Source organism: Danio aesculapii, chromosome 3, assembly GCF_903798145.1.
Source record: "Danio aesculapii chromosome 3, fDanAes4.1, whole genome shotgun sequence".
Taxonomy (NCBI): Eukaryota; Metazoa; Chordata; class Actinopteri; order Cypriniformes; family Danionidae; genus Danio; species Danio aesculapii.
In genome coordinates this window covers 4,974,037-4,994,037 of record NC_079437.1, presented here as the reverse complement: position 1 = coordinate 4,994,037, position 20,001 = coordinate 4,974,037, and the positions used below count along the sequence as shown (strand labels likewise).

Below are 20,001 nucleotides of genomic sequence, written 5' to 3'. Positions count from 1 at the left end.
GTGACATCATCTCTCCCTCATTAGCATAAACAGCCCTGAGTGAGAAGCAGCCGTCTGTCCATTAGCTAGTGTTTGAGCTGCTGAAGATTTGAGCTGCCGGAGTCTCCATAGACTGACATTCTCACACACTGACATGCACATTTGACACATTTGTAGCTCCGCCCTCTTTTGAAAAGAGCACAATCTCATTTGCATTTAAAGTGACAGTCACCAAAGCTCCACAATTAGGATCAAAGCCTAAAAGGGTCAGTTTCAGAGAGTTATACAACATTATTAGTGTGGTATTTTTAAGCTGAAATGTCATATACAAACTTTAGGGACATCAGAGACTTATTTTAGATCTGGTAAAAAGGGGCACAATAGGTCCCCTTTAACACAATGCAAACGGTTAAAACACAGATTAGGTCAAAAACCGTAGGCTTTCACCACCAGCACACGCTCTCGAATCTCATAGGTGCTCTTAATACACGTGTTGTAAGTCTGCCCCCTTGTGGACAAAACAAGAGTTGCTTTAAATGGCTCCTACAGGCAGCATGATTTAACATAGCTTCAATTCAGAAGATTAAACAATGTGCCGAAGCCTGCATCACAGCAGCACATATAATACAAAGATACAGTTTTGCAATTCAGTCATTTAGCAGATACTTTTACGGAAAACAGGAAGGAAAATAAAAGCACTTTAGGCAGGCCTGGCGCCAGGAGGTCATAACTGATGGGGCATTTTAACCCATAGGGGGCACTAGACCTGGTGACTGATTGTACCTGGATCCCTGTTGTTCCTTTTATTTAGGCTATTCATTCACATATTTATTATTACGTTGCATTACTGCTTAAGTTACTGACTTAAAGCAGTGATATACTTTTTATAGGAATAATATTAAGCACAGTTTCGCTATTGCTGATTTTATCAATGGAAGTTACGCAATGATGCCGTTTACATAAACGCAGACGGATGATGGTTTCAGCAACAAACGAGTGGTTAAAATTATATTTGATTCTCCTTATTTTTTTCCATTTTATTTTAAATAAAATAAATGTTTAAAGTTTTAGGTAAAGATGTCAAACTATGCCCACACATGCAAACCTACGGAGACCCGGAAGGGACGTGGTGGTGGGGAAAAAAATTAGTGGAAGAAAAAAAAAAACTGAGTGACAGGAAAACGTATTTTTAAGGTTTTTGTGTTCCCTTGCAAAGATTTTGCGTTCCCTCGCAAAGATGTTTCTCCACAAACACTTCCTGTTCGCTTCATTCTTGTAAACTCTCCCGTTTTTGCCGAAATGGTATTTTACCATTCTATCCCACTTTCTTTACATTAAAGCTGTGCGCCGATCGTCACCTTTCATCTGCAATCTCTGAACCAGTGAACGCATGTATAAGCGCTGACTGACAGACACGCTCCGTACAATAAGCTGATCCCAGATCAGCTTCAGTACACACCATTTAAAGTGACACTGTTATCAAACAAGTGAGCAGCAAATGAATCTCTCATTTTGTTTAGTTTGATAACAGAGGCTGATCTGAGATCAGTTTATTGTACGGAGCGTATCTGTCAGTCAGCGCTTATACATGCATTCACTGGTTCAGAGATTGCATATGAAAGGCGATGAATCAGCATATGTCTTATATATACTGATTGTTATATGCTAAAAGAGAATAACTGTATAGTATATTTGATAAGAATTCACGTTCCAAGTAATTCCTAGGCGTTTGCTAGGGTGTTCTCGTTTGTTGATTAGTAGACGGAGCGGGCTTCACACTGTGTGTCTACTTCAGTCTCAGTGATTGACTGTACTCCGCCAGCTCATCATCAGCAACATTCAGTGCTGATTTTTCTGGGATGCTAATTCTGACTTCAACCGTAGCACTACGTGATTCTCCTCTTCCGTCTTCTCCTGTCCACGTCACACGCCTGATCTCATCTCTGTGTATCTGAACAGCCCACATACAGAAGCTCAGGCCTGAGATATTCTCAAGATCCTTCACTGACGTCTTGTACCTCCTCAGAAAGTCATGCATGGGTACATTAGTCTCCTTCCTCGACCTAATGTCATCTATTATTTTAGATTTGTCATTGGAAATCACATAGCAGATCGGCTCTGACACTGTGCCGTCATGATTTTCCTCAATAATCACCTTATAGAAGTAATCCGGCACTACTTTAGTCGACACTTTGCTTCTTTGGGTTGCAGATTTCGAGTCTAGTATTGGTCCAGTGTACACGTGGACGTTACGGATCTTGATTTCATTTATTTTATCACGACACGTATACTCTAATGCTTTCCACAGGCCTCTGTTTAACTTAGAGTCCTGTGGTGACATGTTAGCGCGATAAAAAGTGTCATTATAGGCTTCCTGACACCACCTGTGATTGGCCGCCGCGGCAAGATGACCGCGATCGTAGCCTTGGATATTTAGGGATTTGGCAAAATGACAACATGCTACATAATTTTTAACTAGAGTCTCGTGGTTTAATACCTCATAAACCCATTCAGCATTCTTAGTGCTTTTGTCGTATGACATGACGTATGCTTTTTTGTTCCTTATTTCTTTTCCTGAAGGGCATTCATCAATTAATTTATAGTCAGATGTGACTGTTCCAGTTTGTTCAGAGGTGGCTTCCCTACCAAACTTCTCTGAGAGTGGGATTTTTACGCCGATGACTGAAGAACTAACAAACCCACCGTCCAGAGCTTTTGTACTTTCAGATAAATCTGCTGCTTGTTTGCGTTTAACGGCATGAAAACCAAACTCCTGCTCATCTTTCTCATCACTTCTCGACTGAATCATTGGTTTTGCATGGCTTTTAGTTGATCTATCTGCTGGGCTATCAGATGGGTCTCCTGCCTCTTCATCAAAACTAAACCTTTCCATCATCTCAAACGTTATCACACAGGCCCACTGCTGTCTGGTGGGATCTTCTTTTGATGACGCAATTTCCCAAGCTTGACCAATCTCATCAACTGACCATAGATGCTCTGTTTTAATGCCGCAAGTCTTTTCAATCTCACTTTTAACTTCAAACCACTGAAACCGGTTAAAAAACAAGAGCAAACCCTCGGCCATATCGTCTAAATAGTCATCAGGAGGACCCTCCCCCTTTGAGGGAGTTGACTGGGACCCCCTTGAGACTGACAGCATCTTGATGAAATCTGGACACAAAGTTCAGCAACAGAGAGAGCTCTTGTGTGATTTAGCTTCACTTCTTCAAGGAGCTTCTCTTCTGACCAGACTACAACAATGTGCAGACAGATGGGAAAAACAACTTGGTGTCAAATTTCCACTTCATTCAGGATGGTAACTGATTGAAAAGAGAGTTAAAGATTGACTCACATGATCAGACTGAAGGTCAGATGAACACACACGTCCACTGTGCTGATTTTACACCAGATTTTGCTCTCCTACACACACAAAAACACAAGTTTTATGTGTTGTTACTATTCAATGAAGCAAAGCACTTTCAGGGCAAGTCATCGCCGGTACGGAGAAAAACACTTTACAAAAGACTGCATCGTAAACTGATCTGTCAGAAATTAAAACAAAAGTATTAAACAAAAGTCATTGGCAGCACAGAGAACAATAACAGAACTTTACAAAAGACTACAATGTAACTACGATATAAAATAAATGCACACGTTACAGCCATGTCCCATGAGCTAGTTTACACTAAAACTAGTCCTGCCCTAAACACATATTATTCCCAAGCTAAAATAAACAACCTGTGATTTATTTTAAGCGCATTCTGTAAAAGAGAACTCACCACAGGCGCTTGAGAAGCTATACTTCCTGCGTGAGAGGAAGCCAGTTCTCTGTTATGTTCACTTGGCCGTCTCCAACAGCACAAACAATAGACACTGCAGTACAGTGAGTCTAGTAAAGCTGTGTGCATGGGCGTAGTTTGCGGCACATAATCGCGAAACCGAAAGTGAAACCATTCAAAATGGTTATAAATGGTCACGTTTACCGTGTAGATTAATGACAGAGGCTTTCAGTTTAGAATTGCATGTTGTCCAACATTGCTGTAAACATTGCAGTTCTAGCTGAATGTGTCCGCCATTAAGCTTGACCAAACGGAACCCTTTTATATAGTTTCACTTTCGATTTCGCGATTAGTTTTACCGCAGTGAAACGTGACATCTATTATTATGCTGCTGCTGTTGTTTGCACGTACAAATAATCCAAATTTAAAGATAATGATGGGTAAACAAACGTTTTGTTTATTTAAGAAAGTTAACAGAGACTATCTCTGAGCTGTTTTCTTCATATTATAGTCTATTTTGTTATAATATTTTGTTCATATTTGGCTGTTTTGCTGTTTATTTATTGTTTTCATTTCCACACTTCGATAAAAATATCAAACATTAATCCTCTTTGTGTGTTTGTGAACGGGAAAACTGACGCAGCTTTGATCACCTGTTTTCTTCAGATAAAATAAGCCCAAATTAATCTATTTTCGCCCTTAAAGGTGGTAATTAATAATGAAAATGTGAATGAAAACGAAGCTAGAACCTCCATTTTAAGCTTCTACACACAAAAGTAGAAACTTAAGGTGTGGCCTGAAGTAAACATGAAACACAAATAATAAAAATAATATTTAAAAACCCTTATGCGGTACATTTTACGCTTTATTTACTTTCATTTATTATTATTTAACAATTAAATTAGTTTAGCATATGTAATATCACAATAGCTTACACCAGTAAATTATTTACGTTGTAAATAATTATCATTTTACATATTTATTAGTAAGGAACAATGTTAGCTCACAACAAACCACTCATAGTCATTTAATTGAGTTTATTTATAACCAATTACTCCATTATTTCTGAATGTAGGCATATTTAAATAATCTGAAACAAGTAAGGAAAGATTCAGAACTCACTTTTCTCAAATGGACGCTCACAGCTCTTGATAATCAGCATCAGCTCTGCGTCGCGACTTCAGGATCGGCTTTATGAAGCGCAGCTGTTTCTGTCATGCGCAGTTCACCTCTGCGCAATCCCGTCTCCGATTTCACAAGAAAATACTCCTGTGCATTATGTTATTCTTTTACTGGAACAATATATTTAATAATGTAAGACGGACTCAATGCTCATATTTTCCCTTACAAACAAGGCTAAGGAAATATCACTTTATTAAGTTCATATTGTTTACCCTACAACATTTTTCTATACAAAAATTGATATCGAGTTAAATGCTGTTGTTGTGATGCTTTAATGAAACTATTTCACATTTATTTAGGTCTTGCTGATATACTCAACACTTTTTGGATTAACGTTGAAGCTTTCATTGCTCATAATAATACTTTAAAAACATTTTCCTTATCTTATAAACGTGTGATTATGGATTGTTATGAATGTTAATGTCTTTATTATAAGCTTTATTGTGTTACTATGTAAATTTCACATTCACAAATGCAAGTTTTCAAAAAGTAAACCTCTCCTCGTGGTGCTAGAAAAAGAGGTTGACATGTATATGAATGAGATATCTAAATCTAATAATAGAAAAGCAATTAAAACCGTTTGTATATGCTCATTTTTGCGTAAAGTGTGTGTTTATGTAAAACTTTTGGTAACAACAAAATTTGAAAATCAACATATGTTGTTTCTGTACATTTGTGCAAACTTGAAATGTAATTCACTTCAAATTCTGCTTTTAAATGCTCTTATTTAGTTATTTTTGATAAAGAAAAAATATCAGGTCTACGTGTCACAAACAAAATAAGCCCTGATATTCGCAAATCAATGCCTATCATGCAAAACACCAATTATTCATGGTAAGCTAACTGCATTTGATGCATTACACTTTAAATAAAACGTTTGACTGAGGTGCTTTGGTGTGTGTCCGACACTGTTAAAAACATGATTCTGTGGTGTCTTCTGTGATTCTGTAACCTGATGGGGAGGGGAACTATTGGAGAAGGAGAAAAACTAATTAAATAAGCTTGTGAAAAGGGCAGGTTCTGTTGTGGGGTGTGTACTACCTACCAAAGAAGAGATTGCAGATGATCGAATGCTGGACAAGTTTGTCAGTATAATGAACCATGATAGTCATCCCCTTTTTGATACAGTCCAAGCGTGTGCAAGCTCTTTTAGTACAAGATTAATTCAACCCCGGTGTTACAGAGAAAGCTACAGGAAGTCTTTTTTACCAACAGTGATCAGATTGTATAACCAAAGTCATACCAGATGAACTGTGCTGAAGTGAATTAGATATTAGATATGGACAAGTGTTTACTCGTTGTTTTTTTAACTAAGGTGTGCAGTATGAATTTCATTATTGTTTTTATATATATGTAACTTATCTATTTTTAGTCTGGAGAGCTCTGCTGTGACATGTGGATTTCCCTTTGGGGATTAATAAAGTCAAACAGTAATAGTAATGTGTGTAAGGGCTATTTTTAATACGGGTTTAGCCGGAGTTTTGTTGCACTTAAACAATTTTGACCAGCAGGTGGAGCTACAGCATGGGGCGATTCAAACACTTCCATACGGTGAATCATTTTACACAGCAAATGATACAATTGAATCGAAGCTTTGAAGCTTCTTCCATCACTAGCCGTGTTGGTTGTAGAAACTAAGTATCTAATTACTGTAATTATCTGCTAAAAAGTAAAGTAAGGGATTATTTTCTTTATTTTTAGGTAATTTAATTACAGTTACTTATAATATACTTGCCTTAAAATACACAGGAATCAAACAGTTCTGTTTAGATCAATTCAGAGATGCAGAAGAATGGTATTTGTTCATTCATTCATTTTTCATTTCGGTTTAGTCCCTTTATTAATCAGGGTTTGCCACCGCAGAAAGAACTGTCAACTTATCCAGCATATTTACGCAGCATATGCAACCCAACACTGGGAAAAACCCATACACTCTTGCGTTCAGACTCATACACTACGGCCTATTTAGTTCATCAATCCCCTATAGCACATGTGTGTGGACTGTGGGGGAAACCGAAGCACCCAGAGGAAACCCACGCCAACACGGGGAGAACATGCAAACTCCACACAGAAATGCCAACTGGCCCTGCTTAGGCTCGAACCAGCGACCTTCTTGCTGTGAGGCGATTGTGCTACCCACTGTGCCACTGTGATGCCCATTTGTATTTGTTTGTAATGCAAAAATATTTTGCTGGATAATAATTTTTATTGTTATTCAGATATGTTGTATAATGACCAGATTTTTTAATTAAATAATGTTTAATTTGAGATGACCCAGTGAAAGATTTGTTGACCCAAAAAAACTTTTGTTGTATTTGTAAGTATCCACAAATAAAAATAACACTTGCTGTTCAGAACAATGTCTTTCGCTTATATTTATGACCAAAATGACAAAACTTCTGAAGGGATTCATCACACGTTTAGCCAAAGGTCTAAGAGTCGTGCTTGGCGTTATGTCTGAAGGTGAAACTCACTTGGGAATTAAACTCTTTAGTTAATATATAAACAAATCCATAAACCTTGTGCCAACATAAACCAGACGAGACTCCGTACATTTGAATGATCATTAATCACAGGATCTCTAATGAAAAGCCGTCTCTCAGAAAACACAGAAATACAGAGTTTATTCAGTCAAGTCCCCTTTATTTCTGTAGCACTTCATACAAGACTGACACAAGCTAATTTACATGAATGGACAGGAATAATAAGTCAGATAACAACATTTCTGTCTAACATTTATATTCTGTCACTCAAAACTGAGTTACTGACATATTCTCATTAAATGACAACGTATTTACATTATGGGATGCTTTTTTTTATAAAGTTGTTTACATTTTAAGACTTTTTAATTAAAAAACTAATGTTGCACACATACTGTTTACTATATGGACTGCAAAAACTTTGAAGCTCAATATCTCAGAATCATTCAGAACGCAGACAGAACCTTATAATTCCAAGGTGACGATTTGTCTGACAACATTTTCAATATATACAGTAATACACACATTTCATCATTTCATTATCACTATTCTCTAAATGTTCTTTCCTTTGTTACAGAGAAATAATAATTCATATGTATTGATTATGATCATGAGGTTATACAAATGTTGGATATTCCTGCTTATTTTATTTCACTCTACATCTATGTTGGTTCTTTGTCCTTTTGTAGGCTATAAAATATTAAACAATGTTAAAGTGAGACTCGCCATAAATGTAAAATGAATAAATGTAGACTAAAGGAATAAACATAAATCAAAAAATGTAAATGTAAATAAACAAACGAGTAAATGTAGAATTAATACATGACTAAATTAATAAATGTAAATAAAGGAAAATTCATAATCTTAAGTGAATAAAATAATAAGTGTAATTGAATAAATGTAGACGTCAGTCTAAACTTTTGTACTTCTTACTAACACACACAGACACACGCATTAAATTCTTTTCCACAAAATATTACCATTAAAGCTGTACAAAACCCAGCAGGCACAGGATATCCAGCACAATCTCACGGCAATTCGTAACTTTTTGACTTAGTGGCTAATTCGTATGTTTTCTTACGATCTAATTCGTACAATTTAGTACGATTTGCTCCACCCCTAATGACGGTTGGGTTTAGGGGTGGGGTTAGGTGCCACGCCTCCTTTTTTAAATCGTACAATTTCGTACGACTGAACTCTGCTTTTTTATTTTATTTTATGTTTTTTCTCTTTTTGTAAAAAATAAATAAAGTTAAACTAAACCAGAGCTCCTCTTATCCTCAGTCTCTTTGGATGAAAGACGAGGGAACATGAATGAATAATTGTGTGGTAAAATGTAAGTGGTGAACAAATATCAATTAATAAACGCAGATGAATAAGTGAAGTTTAATTTTAAACTAATTTCTAATAGCTAATCATGATCCTCCAATCAAAGGATCCCAAGTCTCTATATATATCCTCATTTCCTTTCTACAACTATCTTCCTCTGGAAGAAACCCCCCTCCTCCCCTTCCCCTTCTTCCACCTTTATCCAGAATGGGCGGCACGGTGGTCCACTGACTAGCACTGTTGCCTCACAGCAAGAATACCAATGGCGTCGGGTTCTCGATGGGCCATCTGGTATTTCTGTGCGGAGTCTGCATGTTCTCCCTGTGTCCGCGTGGTTTTCCCCCGGCTTCCCCGGTTTTCTCCCACCATCCAAATATGCTCTATATTATAGATAAAATAAGCCTAATTTTTTTTTCAATGTCTTACTCTTGGGAAGTTCACCTTGGCCTCAGTAGCAAGGGAGTTTGAGATCAACCTGAGCTCAATTTCTTCTCGCCCTACGAAAGGGGGGAGCCCTGGGCCCGAGGATCCAGCCTGATCTTCAGTCGTACGAAATGGTACGATTTTAAAAGGAGGCGTGGCACCTAACCCCACCCCTAAACCCAACCGTCATTGGAGGATGAGCAAATCGTACTAAATTGTACGAATTAGATCGTACGAATTCGTACGACTTAGCCACTAAAAAAAAAGTTACGAATTGCCGCGAGATTGTGTTGGAGGATCCCTTGAGCTCAGGGCTCTCTCCCGGGACAGCATGCCAAACAAGCTATGTATAAATCGTGAGCTAAGTGTGAACTCTTGAAATGCAAATATAAACAACTGTCTGGACTTTATTTCCCTTATTATAACACACACAGTGGTGTAGTCCTTGCTATACGCACGTATACTCAGTATGCCGACTTTTTTCCACGAGCTGTTTGGGTATTACCACTTCTGAGGATCATACTCTCGGTATACTCACTTGTTTTGGTCATTAGACTTCCCTAATTTTTGTACATTATTTGAGTTTTTCGAAGATCACAACAAATCAGCTGAATGAAGTCACGCTGAAACGTTCAAGTAAAATTGTAAAACAGCATGGGCGTCGCTTTAGCCCTCCTATATTTCCATTCAGCCCCAATAACACTTTTGCAATTACCTGTACACTACTAAATGACCACCTCAATCCCCTTTAAATTTGATATCAAAACGGCGGCAGTGTGTGTGTGTGTGTATTTTCGTCGTTTCTTTGCCTACTTTTAAAATTTGGATTGGGGGGATAATAGTACACCACCTATTTTTTTTAGGATTACACCACTGAACACACACACACACACACACACACACACACACACACACACACACACACACACACACACACACACACACACACACACACACACACACACACTGACCTTAGCATTTATGTGAGGAACATCCTGTCCCCAAAATCTAACTGTGTTAATATTGATAAACATGTTTTCTATGAGTAAATAATGGAAGGACAAGAAAAAAGGTTTATGCCAGGCATGGGCAAACTCTATCCTCGAGGGCCGGTGTCCCTGCAGAGTTTTGCTCCAACACTAATCAAACACACCTGAACACCCTAATTAGTGTCTTCAAGATCACTAGAAAGCTACAAGCAGGTGTGTTTGATTAGGGTTGGTGCAAAACTATGCAGCGACACCGGCCCTCGAGGATCGAGTTTGCCCATGCCTGGTTTATGCAAATGCACTCCGGAGAGAAGATCAAACCAAAAACTCTTCTTCAGAGTCTTCATTTGGTCATAATACTATTATTATTATTCAGTGCTGATTATTCTGGGATGTTAATTCTGACTTTTATTTTAGCACTACATATTTCCCCTCCTCCATCTTCTCCTGTCCACGTCACACTCCTGATCTCCTCTCTGTATTTCTTATCATCCTTTATATGAAATGTCAGCTTAGTGATTTCCTCAATGTTCTCGATGAAGGTCCGGTAGCTCTTCAGACTTTCTAAGTTTTTTGCATGTGCATCCTTTTGAACCTCTTTATCCTGCTTTAATTCAGCTTTTTTATTGGTAATCATGTAGCATTCAGGCTCCATTACCTCTCCATCTTCCATCTCCACAATAATTACTTTAAAAAAGGAATCTGGCACTGCTTTCCCTGAGGCATCTCTTTCTTGTGTTTTGGGATTTGTTTCTTGGTTCACAGAGTCAGAGTCTGACTCTGAGTCTTTAAATATTGGCCCAGTGTACACATGGACGTTACGGATACTGCTGTCTTTTAATTTATCGCGACACATTTTCTCCAAAGATTTCCACAGGCCATTATTCAATATGCTCAGCTGTGGAGAAATGTTGCTGAAAAAGAAGGTGTCATTATAGGCTTCCTGACACCAACTGTGATTGGCCGCCGCTGCAAGATGACCTCGATCATAACCTTTGAGATTCAGTGATTTGGAAAAACTAAGACTTAGTATCTTGATATCATCATTTAATGTATCTTTGACAGTCTGGTTGTTCAGTATCTCATACACCCATTCAGCGTTTTTGGTGTCTCTGTTGTATGACATAACGTACGTTTTTTTTGTTCTTATTACTCGTGTTGAAGGACATCCATCAATTAACTTATTGACGCATTGAACTGCACGACTTTGTTCTGGGCTGACTTTCCCAGATTCCCCAAACAATTCTGAGACAGGGATCTTAATGTAGATTGAAGATTGTGCTCTTCCACTCTTTTCTTCAATCGTCTTTTTAGCTTTTGGCAATCTCTTATTCATGTTCTCAAACAACTCACTTAAGTCATCTGGACAGTCACAGTCAGTTCTCTTATTGCCGGCCATCTTGCTGCTTCTCGGACACAAAGTTGAGGAACAGAAAGAGCTCTTGTGTGATTTAGTTTCACTTCTCAGAGGTCTTCAAAGATCTTCTCCTCTGACCAGACTGACAAGGACAGAAAAAACAACATTGTGTCAAATGTCTCCTCCATTCAGGATGGTAACTGCACTCTCAGAAATAAAGGTACACGAGCTGTCACTGGGGTGGTACTTTTTCAAAAGGTACACATTTGTACTTGAAGAGTCCATATTGGTGTCTCAAAAGTACATATTAGTACCTACAAATTTTAAGAGGTACTTTTTAGGTACTAATATGTACCCCTGAGGTATTAATACGGACGTTTTAGGTACAAATTTGTATCTTTTGAAAAGGTACCACCCCAGTGACAGCTCACGTACCTTTATTTTTGAGAGTGTGATAGAGAAGTGAATTAAAGATTAACTCACATGATCAGACTGAAGGTCAGATGAACACACACGTCTGCTGTGCTGATTTTACACCAGCTTTTGCTCTCCTACAAACACAAACACACAAGTTTAATGGGTTATTACAGCTCAATGAAGGAAATAAAAGGAATATCATCACCAAATCATTAAATCTGTAGCAAAGCTCAAGAGTTTGGGATCATTTTGTTAAGGTTTTTGAAAACCGTTTCCACAGGACATCCCAGGCTTCATTTAATTAATAAAAATACAGTAAATACATTAAATTTCATGATATTATTAACATTTAAAGTAAGTTTTGATTGTGAATGTGCTGTAAAATGCTATTGTTCTGTGTATTTGGCCATCAGGTACCAGTCATAACATTTACTCATTACTGCTGTTTTGCTGAGTTTTTTGAGTTGTCAGTCTTCAGTCTTTCTCAATAATCCTCTAAAGATTTCTCTTTTTTGCCAACACTCGTATTGCTAACACTCTATCCTCTATTTTCTGCTCTAAACAAAAATGATGTGGGCTTTGTTTCTCGAAACCTTATTAAGCCAACTGTACATTATTCTTAAGTTGTACCTTAAGCTGAACCTTAGTGTAAATATGTGTTTGCCGAAGTTTTCATTGTTAACTATACCCTCATACGTTCATAAAGTAGGTCTGGACCACTCTAAGCTATACCTTATCATTGCTTTTTAACATCTAAGTCTGTAATGTAACTATTTAAGTAAGATTTATTTTTATTGGAAGTTTGGTGAGAGCAGTACAGCACTGATTCAAAAGACGGCACCTTCATGGACAGGTTTATATGCGCATCTACTCAGAGAAAACTTTAGTAGCTGCAATAATAATATTAATTATTAATAATAAGGATTGCCAGAATGACTTTACCGGTAATTTAAAGAAAGTGCCATTCACACAGGTGAGGACGTTCTGGAATTTTTCCAGAAAAGACCACTCACATCCATTCCAAAATACTAGTAAATTCTGACATCACTAACCAGAAATGAGCTCTAAACGGCAGCGCTTTGATTTGTAAACACAGAAGGGGTCTGGCTTTTGTTGATGAATTCGCTTTTATTAAAGCTTTAGCATTCATGCAGCTGCTTTTGTCCCAGAGACACTCAAAGGCAGAATGGGTGTTATGGGTGTTTTCCAGTACTGGGTTGCAGCCGGAAGGGCATCCACTGTCTTTTTTTTTTATCTAAATATAATTTCAACACTATGTGGACACTGTATACTTTGTCTTCATTATATATACAGCATTTACACAACAGAAAATTCCTTTTCTATTTAAATAAAATGTCCCACGAAACACAGAATTGCCTAAAAAAGATGAAAAAGTATTTGCTGTTATATTTTCTTCTTGACTAAAATCTTTTAGTTTGATTGGAATAAAATAGGTAAAAACTGCTAAGTTCAATATTATTTGCCCCCTTAAGAAATTGTTGTTTTTTGATAGTTTACATTACAAACCACTGTTGACCAATAATAACTAGCTTAATTATTCAAGCCTTTAAACTGCACTTTGAGCTAAATTATAGTAATTACAATATATGATGTATTGTCATCTTGGCAAGAAATGAGTTATTAATACTATTATGGTTAAATTGTGTTGAAAAATCTCTCTGTTAAGCAGCACTTGGCAAAATATAAAAGAATTTAAATTACATTGGATGGTGAATAATTTTGCCTTTAACATCTCCACAATTCACGTGAAAATAATTAGTTCTCACTATTAAATTGTGAGTATCGGCAGCTATTCCTCAACCCTGGGCGATGTATGTACAGCTACAGCAGGTTCAGCTTCTTGGGGCTCGATGTGTTCAGGCTCAGATATTAAGACAGAAATGACACTTCATTATATACTCTTCTGGACACAGAGTTTGTCAGTTCAAGCCTTTTTTGGTCATAAGTCTTGTTTGTTGATGATGTGCATAATTAGATTGTGGCTAAGCAATAACACATATAGCTGCTCCAAACACCTAGAAGAGACGATCAGTCAAGCTTCTGGTTTCATATCACATTCACACATATTCTATAATGGCATCTTCCTGTTTGATAGCATGTCCTGTTTCACAACCTGTGTTCAGGCCTTTAGGTTCAGGGCTTTCATTTCAGCAGTTACAGTCTTACATGTTTTTTAAGCAAAATGTAATCAAATAAACGTTAATTTATTACTGCTTTAATTTAGAAATGATCTCATCTGTTTTTCCTTGCTGAAAAAAAAACCCTTGAGGAAAGCGATCGCCAGTCTATTGCCCAACCTCTTGACCTCTTCCGGACGCTTTGCTGGTCTCGCACATAGTAGCCTCGTGACGCCTGCAAATTAGATAAAATACCCCGCAAATCATGAATGAGCAAGAGAACAGATCGAGAGAGGCACAGTGATGTTCTCAGCATCGCATTAGTTAGGTTAAACGAATAGAGAAGTGAAGATATCTCCCTCTCTCATCGAGATATCGAGCAGAGCTGCGGTCATTGTGCTGCTGTCAGTAGTTGGAGATGAGCAAAATATTTGAATGGTCTCACATGTACAGTATTTAGGCCTTTTTACATATAAGAACTATAGTTCTGTGTTTTTGACTATGTTGCAAGTTCACTTAAACCTGGCTGGAAATATTAGGGAAATAAAACCCTGAAAAAAAAATCCAGATCAGAGGATTACTAGTTTGCGTCATTCTGACTTTCCATATTTGAAACATAAAACTAAATAAGACAGCTCGTTCTGCTCCAGGCCCGGCAACAGGATGTCATAACTGAGGGGGCATTTTAATCCTATAGGGGGGGACTAGACATTAGAGTTTGGGCTATTTATTATTATATGCCTTACTGCCTAAGTTACTGACTTAGGGCAGTACTAGGGTTGGGCAATGTCGACCAATTTGGCATCGTACGATGTCTAATGTGAAACATCGCGATGGACGATAGCATCGTCGTCATAGGCGGAGGTGAATTAATTATTTATGAATAATTAATTAATTCATAACGAATTAATTATTTATAGCCTACCGTTTCAACTACCTGACCCGCATGGTCTTTGTTTTACTCATAACCAAATCCTAAATAAATAAAGATAAATTACACACATATTACCACCTGTCAATCACTTTTTCCACAGGAGGTTGGTCAGTAAAAAGCAACTAGTTTAACAACTATAGAGAGACGCCATCCAGTGGTACATCCTTGATAAACTGTCCGACATGCACTGCTCTCTGGAGCTCAGACTACGAGCGCATGACAGAGGCTACATCTGAAACTGCCTACTACTCAGTAGGTACTGCATTTGAATTTCAACGTACTACTTTGCCATTGAGAAAGTGCGTTATATAAACCTCATCAAGTGAATTTGAATTGGGAAACTTATAGCACTCCGGCTCTAATACTGTCCCATCAAGATCCTCCACAATAATTACTTTAAATAAGTAATCTGGCACTGCTTTCTTTGAGCCATTGCTTTGTTGGTCTACAAAAACTGAACCTTTCTTTGGATATATTGGTCCTGTGTACACATGGACGTTACGGATGTTGCTGGCTTTTAATTTAGCACGACACATTTCCTCTAAATATTTCCACATGCCTTGATTATACACAGAAAGCTGTGGTAAAGTGTTGGTGGATGAGAAAGTGTCATTATAGGCTTCCTGACACCAACTGTGATTGGCCGCCGCAGCAAGATGACCTCGATCGTAGCCTTCGAGATTTAGGGATTGGGCAAAATGAAGACGTAATATCTTGACGTTATCATATTTATTTCTGACTTTTACTGTCTGCTTGTTCAGTATCTCATACACCCATTCAGTGTTTTTTGTGTCTTTGTCATATGACATGATGTATGTTTTTTTTTTCCTTATTTCTAACCCTAACCCTAACTCATTTATAATCTGATGGGAAAGTTCCTATTTGTTCAGGTCCTATCGGTTCCCACTTGGCTTCAGTACCAAACAGTTTAAAGAGTGGGATCAATATGTAGATGACCGGTTCAACACGGTATTCTTGGTAATTGCGTTTATGTGGCAACATCTTGATGCTACTCGGACACAGAGTTGAGGAGCGGAAAGAGCTCTTGTGTGGATCTTCTCCTCTGACCGGACTAAAACAATGTGCATAAGGAAAAAAGATCCTAATGTCAAATTTTCTCCATCATTCTGGATGATAACTGGTTGAGAAGAGAGTTAATTAGTTAAAGATTGACTCACATGAACAGACCGAAGGTCAGATGAACACACACGTCTGCTGTGCTGATTTTACACCAGCTTTTGCTCTCCTACAAACACACACAAACACGTTTAAATATTATTTCATGCTGGAGAATATTATTATTCATCACACTCAAATCACAAATTATTCATCACAAAAGCTCAGTGGTTAGCACTGTTAGGTATCTTTAGAAACCCCTGTGATCGCGTACAGGTATCTGAAACAAATGGCTGTTTAATCTGTGACCTATGCAAATTTACAAATAGGCCACGCCTACCTGATGATGTAGAAGGGATTACTGCTGTACTGCTACGTTGGAGTTCTGTCGGTACGCCTCTGTAAGATGGCGGATCGAACACTTCTGTTGGCTTCTGTTTAGTACGAGCAATCTAGTCGTTCTATACAGATCAGTGATATAAACAGAAAACACCCTTAAAACATGAAGTATCCATACTGAAAAAAACAGCTTAAACCAGCCTAGGCTGGTTGGCTGGTTTTAGCTGTTCGACCAGCCTGGTCTTAGCTGGTCAGGCTGTGAGATGACCAGCTAAAACCAGCTTGACCAGCCTAGCCAGGCTGGGAGCCCAGCCAAAACCAGCTATGTCCAGCTTAAACCAGGCTGGTCAAGCTGGTTTTAGCTGGTCATTTTCCAGCCTGACCAGCTAGGACCAGGGTGGAAATGGCTGGAAACCAGCCTGGAAATGGCCAAAACCCCTCTAAAACCAGGCTGGTCAACCAGCTAAAACCAGCCAAACAGCCTAGGATGATTTAAGCTAGATTTTTCAGCAGGGATGGCAAAAAATCTGTTAAAACACAGTCGTTTAACTGATGTTGTATAGATTTTTACAGCGCTAAAATATTCTAAGTTCAATATTAGTTGTCTCCTTCAGAAACTATTATTTTTTGATAGTTTACTGAACATCTGTTGTTTATTAACTAGCAAAATTAACCCAAGCCTTTAAATGTCACTTTAAGCTGAATTGAACTACATATTTGGTATATAGTATAGTATTTGATATACCTTAATTATACAACTTGCGAAATAGTAAAATATCATGCATTGTCTTCATGGCAAAGACAAAAGCAATTAGTTATTAATACTACCATGTTCGAAAAGTATAAATATATTGAAAAGTCTTCTCTTCACTTAAGAAAATATTTGAAATAATAACATTTCATAGGAGGGCGAATCATTTTCCATTCAACATCTCCACAATCCATAAAGCTCAGTTTTTACAATAAAATAATTAGTCCTTACCTTTTAATTGAGAGTGTCGTCTGCTATTCAGCAATTCTGGGTGGTGTCTGTACAGCTACAGACAACTTCAGCTTCCTAGAGCTCGATGAGGAAGTGTTCAGGCTCAGAAAAAAGGGTATTGAGAGAGAAATTACTCAGAGACTTCCAGTTACTCAGTTGCGGCATGAGTTCCTCTTTTGGACCTAAGCAGTTTAATCCGTTGCTTGCTGATGTTGTCACTTGTTAAAAAACACACATACATAGCCGCTGTGGGTAACATAGAAGATATAAGCAGACAAACATTTTGTTTCTATACCACCTTTGCATGCAAAAGAAAGCCATATATCACAGTGGCCTCTTCCTGTTTGTTTCTGTCTCACAGGATGTAGTTTGTGAAACGTTGCTGAGGCCTCTTTACATTCAGGACTTCAACCTCACCAGTTACAGTGTTTAACTCAAATAAATACACTTATTTCTTTATTCCCTGGTGTTACAGTAAATGTGTCAACTACTGTACATTATAGATGATCCTCTCCTGGGCAAATGCTTCTTTTGCTCTATTTGGTGTCTCTGTGGTGTTTCTACTAGAAACTTTGTCCAATCAAATCACTCTAGAGATTTACTACAAAGCACTTTTATAGGGGATCTGATACATCTAATGTATCAAAAACAACTATAGATATTGTATGTGTTCAATACTTTTTCCATGTTGCATTTCATTTTAATCCGTTATTTCAACTTAATTTATTAATTGATTAATTAATTTGTTCTGTTTTTATTGTATGCGTGGATTGCTTTGGTTGTTGATCAGCAGAAAATCTCAGTGAAAGCAGGATGGCAGGTGTGGGTGCTCTGTTGGGATGCAGGGTGGAGCAAAGAACAGATTTTAGTTGAGAACCATAAAATGTCAGATGTATTACATTACATTACATTACATGGAGCCAACTTACATGACTCTACCCGCAAAGGAAGATTTCGGGTCGAGAGCCATACTCTTTGGCCAGTTCGGAGGGAGGGTCCTGCCCTGCGATACTTGTTGGCCTGTTTCTGCTGATTGTGGAGAGCCCTCCTCATGGAAGCACGAGCCTTCTGCCAAGAACGCCGGCAGTAGTGAATAAACCGCGTGGCAGCTGGCACTTCCACATGTGGTTCCTGACCAGGAAACAGAAGGGGGGAAAGCCATAGACACATTCAAAAGGAAACATACTCATGGAAGAACGATGTAAAGTATTGTGAGCGAATTCCACCCAAACTAAATGGGAGGTCCAGCTGGAATGATTGTCTCGTGCCAGGCACCTTAGCCTTTTTTCTACTTCCTGGTTTACTCTTTCTGTCTGCCCATTAGACTGGGGGTGGTAGCCAGAGCCAGAGACTGATCGGCGAGCCAATGAGCCGCCCAAAAGCCTTCCAGAATCTGGTTAAGAACTGGGGACCCCAAACATAGATGATATCATGGGGAAAGCCATACATCTTAAAGACATGTCTCATTAGTAGTTCAGCTGTCTGGTTCGCAGTGGGAAGCTTGGGTAAGGGTAACAGGTGACACATCTTAGAGAACCTGTCCACTACCACAAAGATTGCCGTATTTCCCTGAGACTGAGGCAATCCTGTAATAAAATCAAGAGAAATATGAGACCAGGGGCGACTCGGGATGGATAGTGGGTGAAGGAGTCCCTGGGGTCGAGTTCGGGGCTCTTTGCTCTGAGCACAGGTGGGACAACTAGAAAGAAACTCTTGCGCGTCTTTCCGCATCACTTGGCCACCAGAACTTCCTCAAAATCAATTTGTAGGTTCTGATAATACCGGGGTGCCTTGAGGGGGATGAGGAATGCGCCCACTGTAAGACATCATAACGCATAAAGTTAGAGACAAATAAGCTCCCAGATGGCCAATTACCTGGATCAGGGTGACGTTGCTGTGTCTCTCGGATAGAGGATTCCAGATCCCACAGTATTGGAGCCACAATCCTGGAGGCAGGCACGATGGGCTCGGGGCAGGACGGCTTCTAAGAAGGTTCGAACTGTCTCGAGAGAGCGTCAGGGTTGATATTCTTGGACCCTGGGCGGAAGGAAAGTGTGAATTTGAACCGGTTAAAGAACAGTGACAATGTAGCTTGTCTAGCATTCAGTCTCTTGGCATTCTATATGTAAGTGAGGTTCTGGAGATCAGTCCAAATGAGGAAGGGATGAGATGCTCCCTCAAGCCAGTTGCTCCACTTCACCAAAGCTAATTTAATAGCCAGTAGTTCTCGGTTTCCAATATCATAGTTGGCCTGAGTCGGCGTAAGTCTATGGGAATAGAAGGCACATGGGTGAAGTTTGTTGTCTGTTTTACTTCTTTCAGATGGGACTGCTCCAATTTTTATATCTGATGCGTCCACCTCTAGGATAAAAGGCAACTCAGGATCTGGTATAGTGAGAATTGGTGCTGAGATGAATATTTGTTTGAGGGTGTTAAAGGCTGTACTGGCCTTATAGTTCCAGGTGAAAGGGGTATTCGCCTTCTTGGTCAGGGAAGTTAGTGATTCGGCAATAGAACTAAAGTTCCTAATAAACCTCCTATAAAAATTAGCAAACCG

At 38.6% G+C, this 20,001-nt stretch overlaps 3 protein-coding genes across 3 annotated transcripts; all 3 read right to left on the bottom strand.

Moving 5' to 3' along the window:
* Window positions 1-1,587: 1,587 nt before the first annotated feature.
* On the bottom strand, window positions 1,588-3,343 carry LOC130217757 (nuclease EXOG, mitochondrial-like). Its single transcript, XM_056449950.1, has one exon. The coding sequence runs from the start codon at window positions 3,137-3,139 to the stop codon at window positions 1,766-1,768; it is 1,374 nt and encodes a 457-aa protein (XP_056305925.1). The 5' UTR covers window positions 3,140-3,343; the 3' UTR covers window positions 1,588-1,765.
* A 6,650-nt stretch (window positions 3,344-9,993) lies between these two features.
* Window positions 9,994-17,527, bottom strand: LOC130220716 (endonuclease G, mitochondrial-like). Its single transcript, XM_056452943.1, has 5 exons — window positions 17,445-17,527; window positions 16,464-16,584; window positions 16,186-16,253; window positions 12,002-12,069; window positions 9,994-11,660 (listed from the first exon to the last, which is right to left on the bottom strand). The coding sequence occupies exon 5, from the start codon at window positions 11,558-11,560 to the stop codon at window positions 10,544-10,546; it is 1,017 nt and encodes a 338-aa protein (XP_056308918.1). The 5' UTR covers window positions 11,561-11,660; window positions 12,002-12,069; window positions 16,186-16,253; window positions 16,464-16,584; window positions 17,445-17,527; the 3' UTR covers window positions 9,994-10,543.
* On the bottom strand, window positions 15,280-18,606 carry LOC130216810 (endonuclease G, mitochondrial-like). The gene is made up of 3 exons (XM_056448697.1): window positions 18,374-18,606; window positions 15,928-16,079; window positions 15,280-15,848 (listed from the first exon to the last, which is right to left on the bottom strand). The coding sequence occupies exons 1-3, from the start codon at window positions 18,604-18,606 to the stop codon at window positions 15,280-15,282; spliced, it is 954 nt and encodes a 317-aa protein (XP_056304672.1).
* Between the last annotated feature and the right edge of the window lie 1,395 nt (window positions 18,607-20,001).

What these genes read in the sequence shown, in the direction of transcription:
- LOC130217757 (XM_056449950.1), bottom strand. Translation starts at nt 3,139, where the DNA reads ATGCTGTCAGTCTCAAGGGGGTCCCAGTCAACTCCCTCAAAGGGGGAG.
- LOC130216810 (XM_056448697.1), bottom strand. Translation starts at nt 18,606, where the DNA reads ATGGCTTTCCCCCCTTCTGTTTCCTGGTCAGGAACCACATGTGGAAGT. An exon ending in TCCTTTGCGGGTAGAGTCAT is followed by an intron (nt 16,080 to 18,373) that starts GTAAGTTGGCTC and finishes ACATTGTTTTAG; the next exon opens with TCCGGTCAGAGGAGAAGATC. An exon ending in CCCACTCTTTAAACTGTTTG is followed by an intron (nt 15,849 to 15,927) that starts GTACTGAAGCCA and finishes AGTTAGGGTTAG; the next exon opens with GGTTAGAAATAAGGAAAAAA.
- LOC130220716 (XM_056452943.1), bottom strand. Translation starts at nt 11,560, where the DNA reads ATGGCCGGCAATAAGAGAACTGACTGTGACTGTCCAGATGACTTAAGT.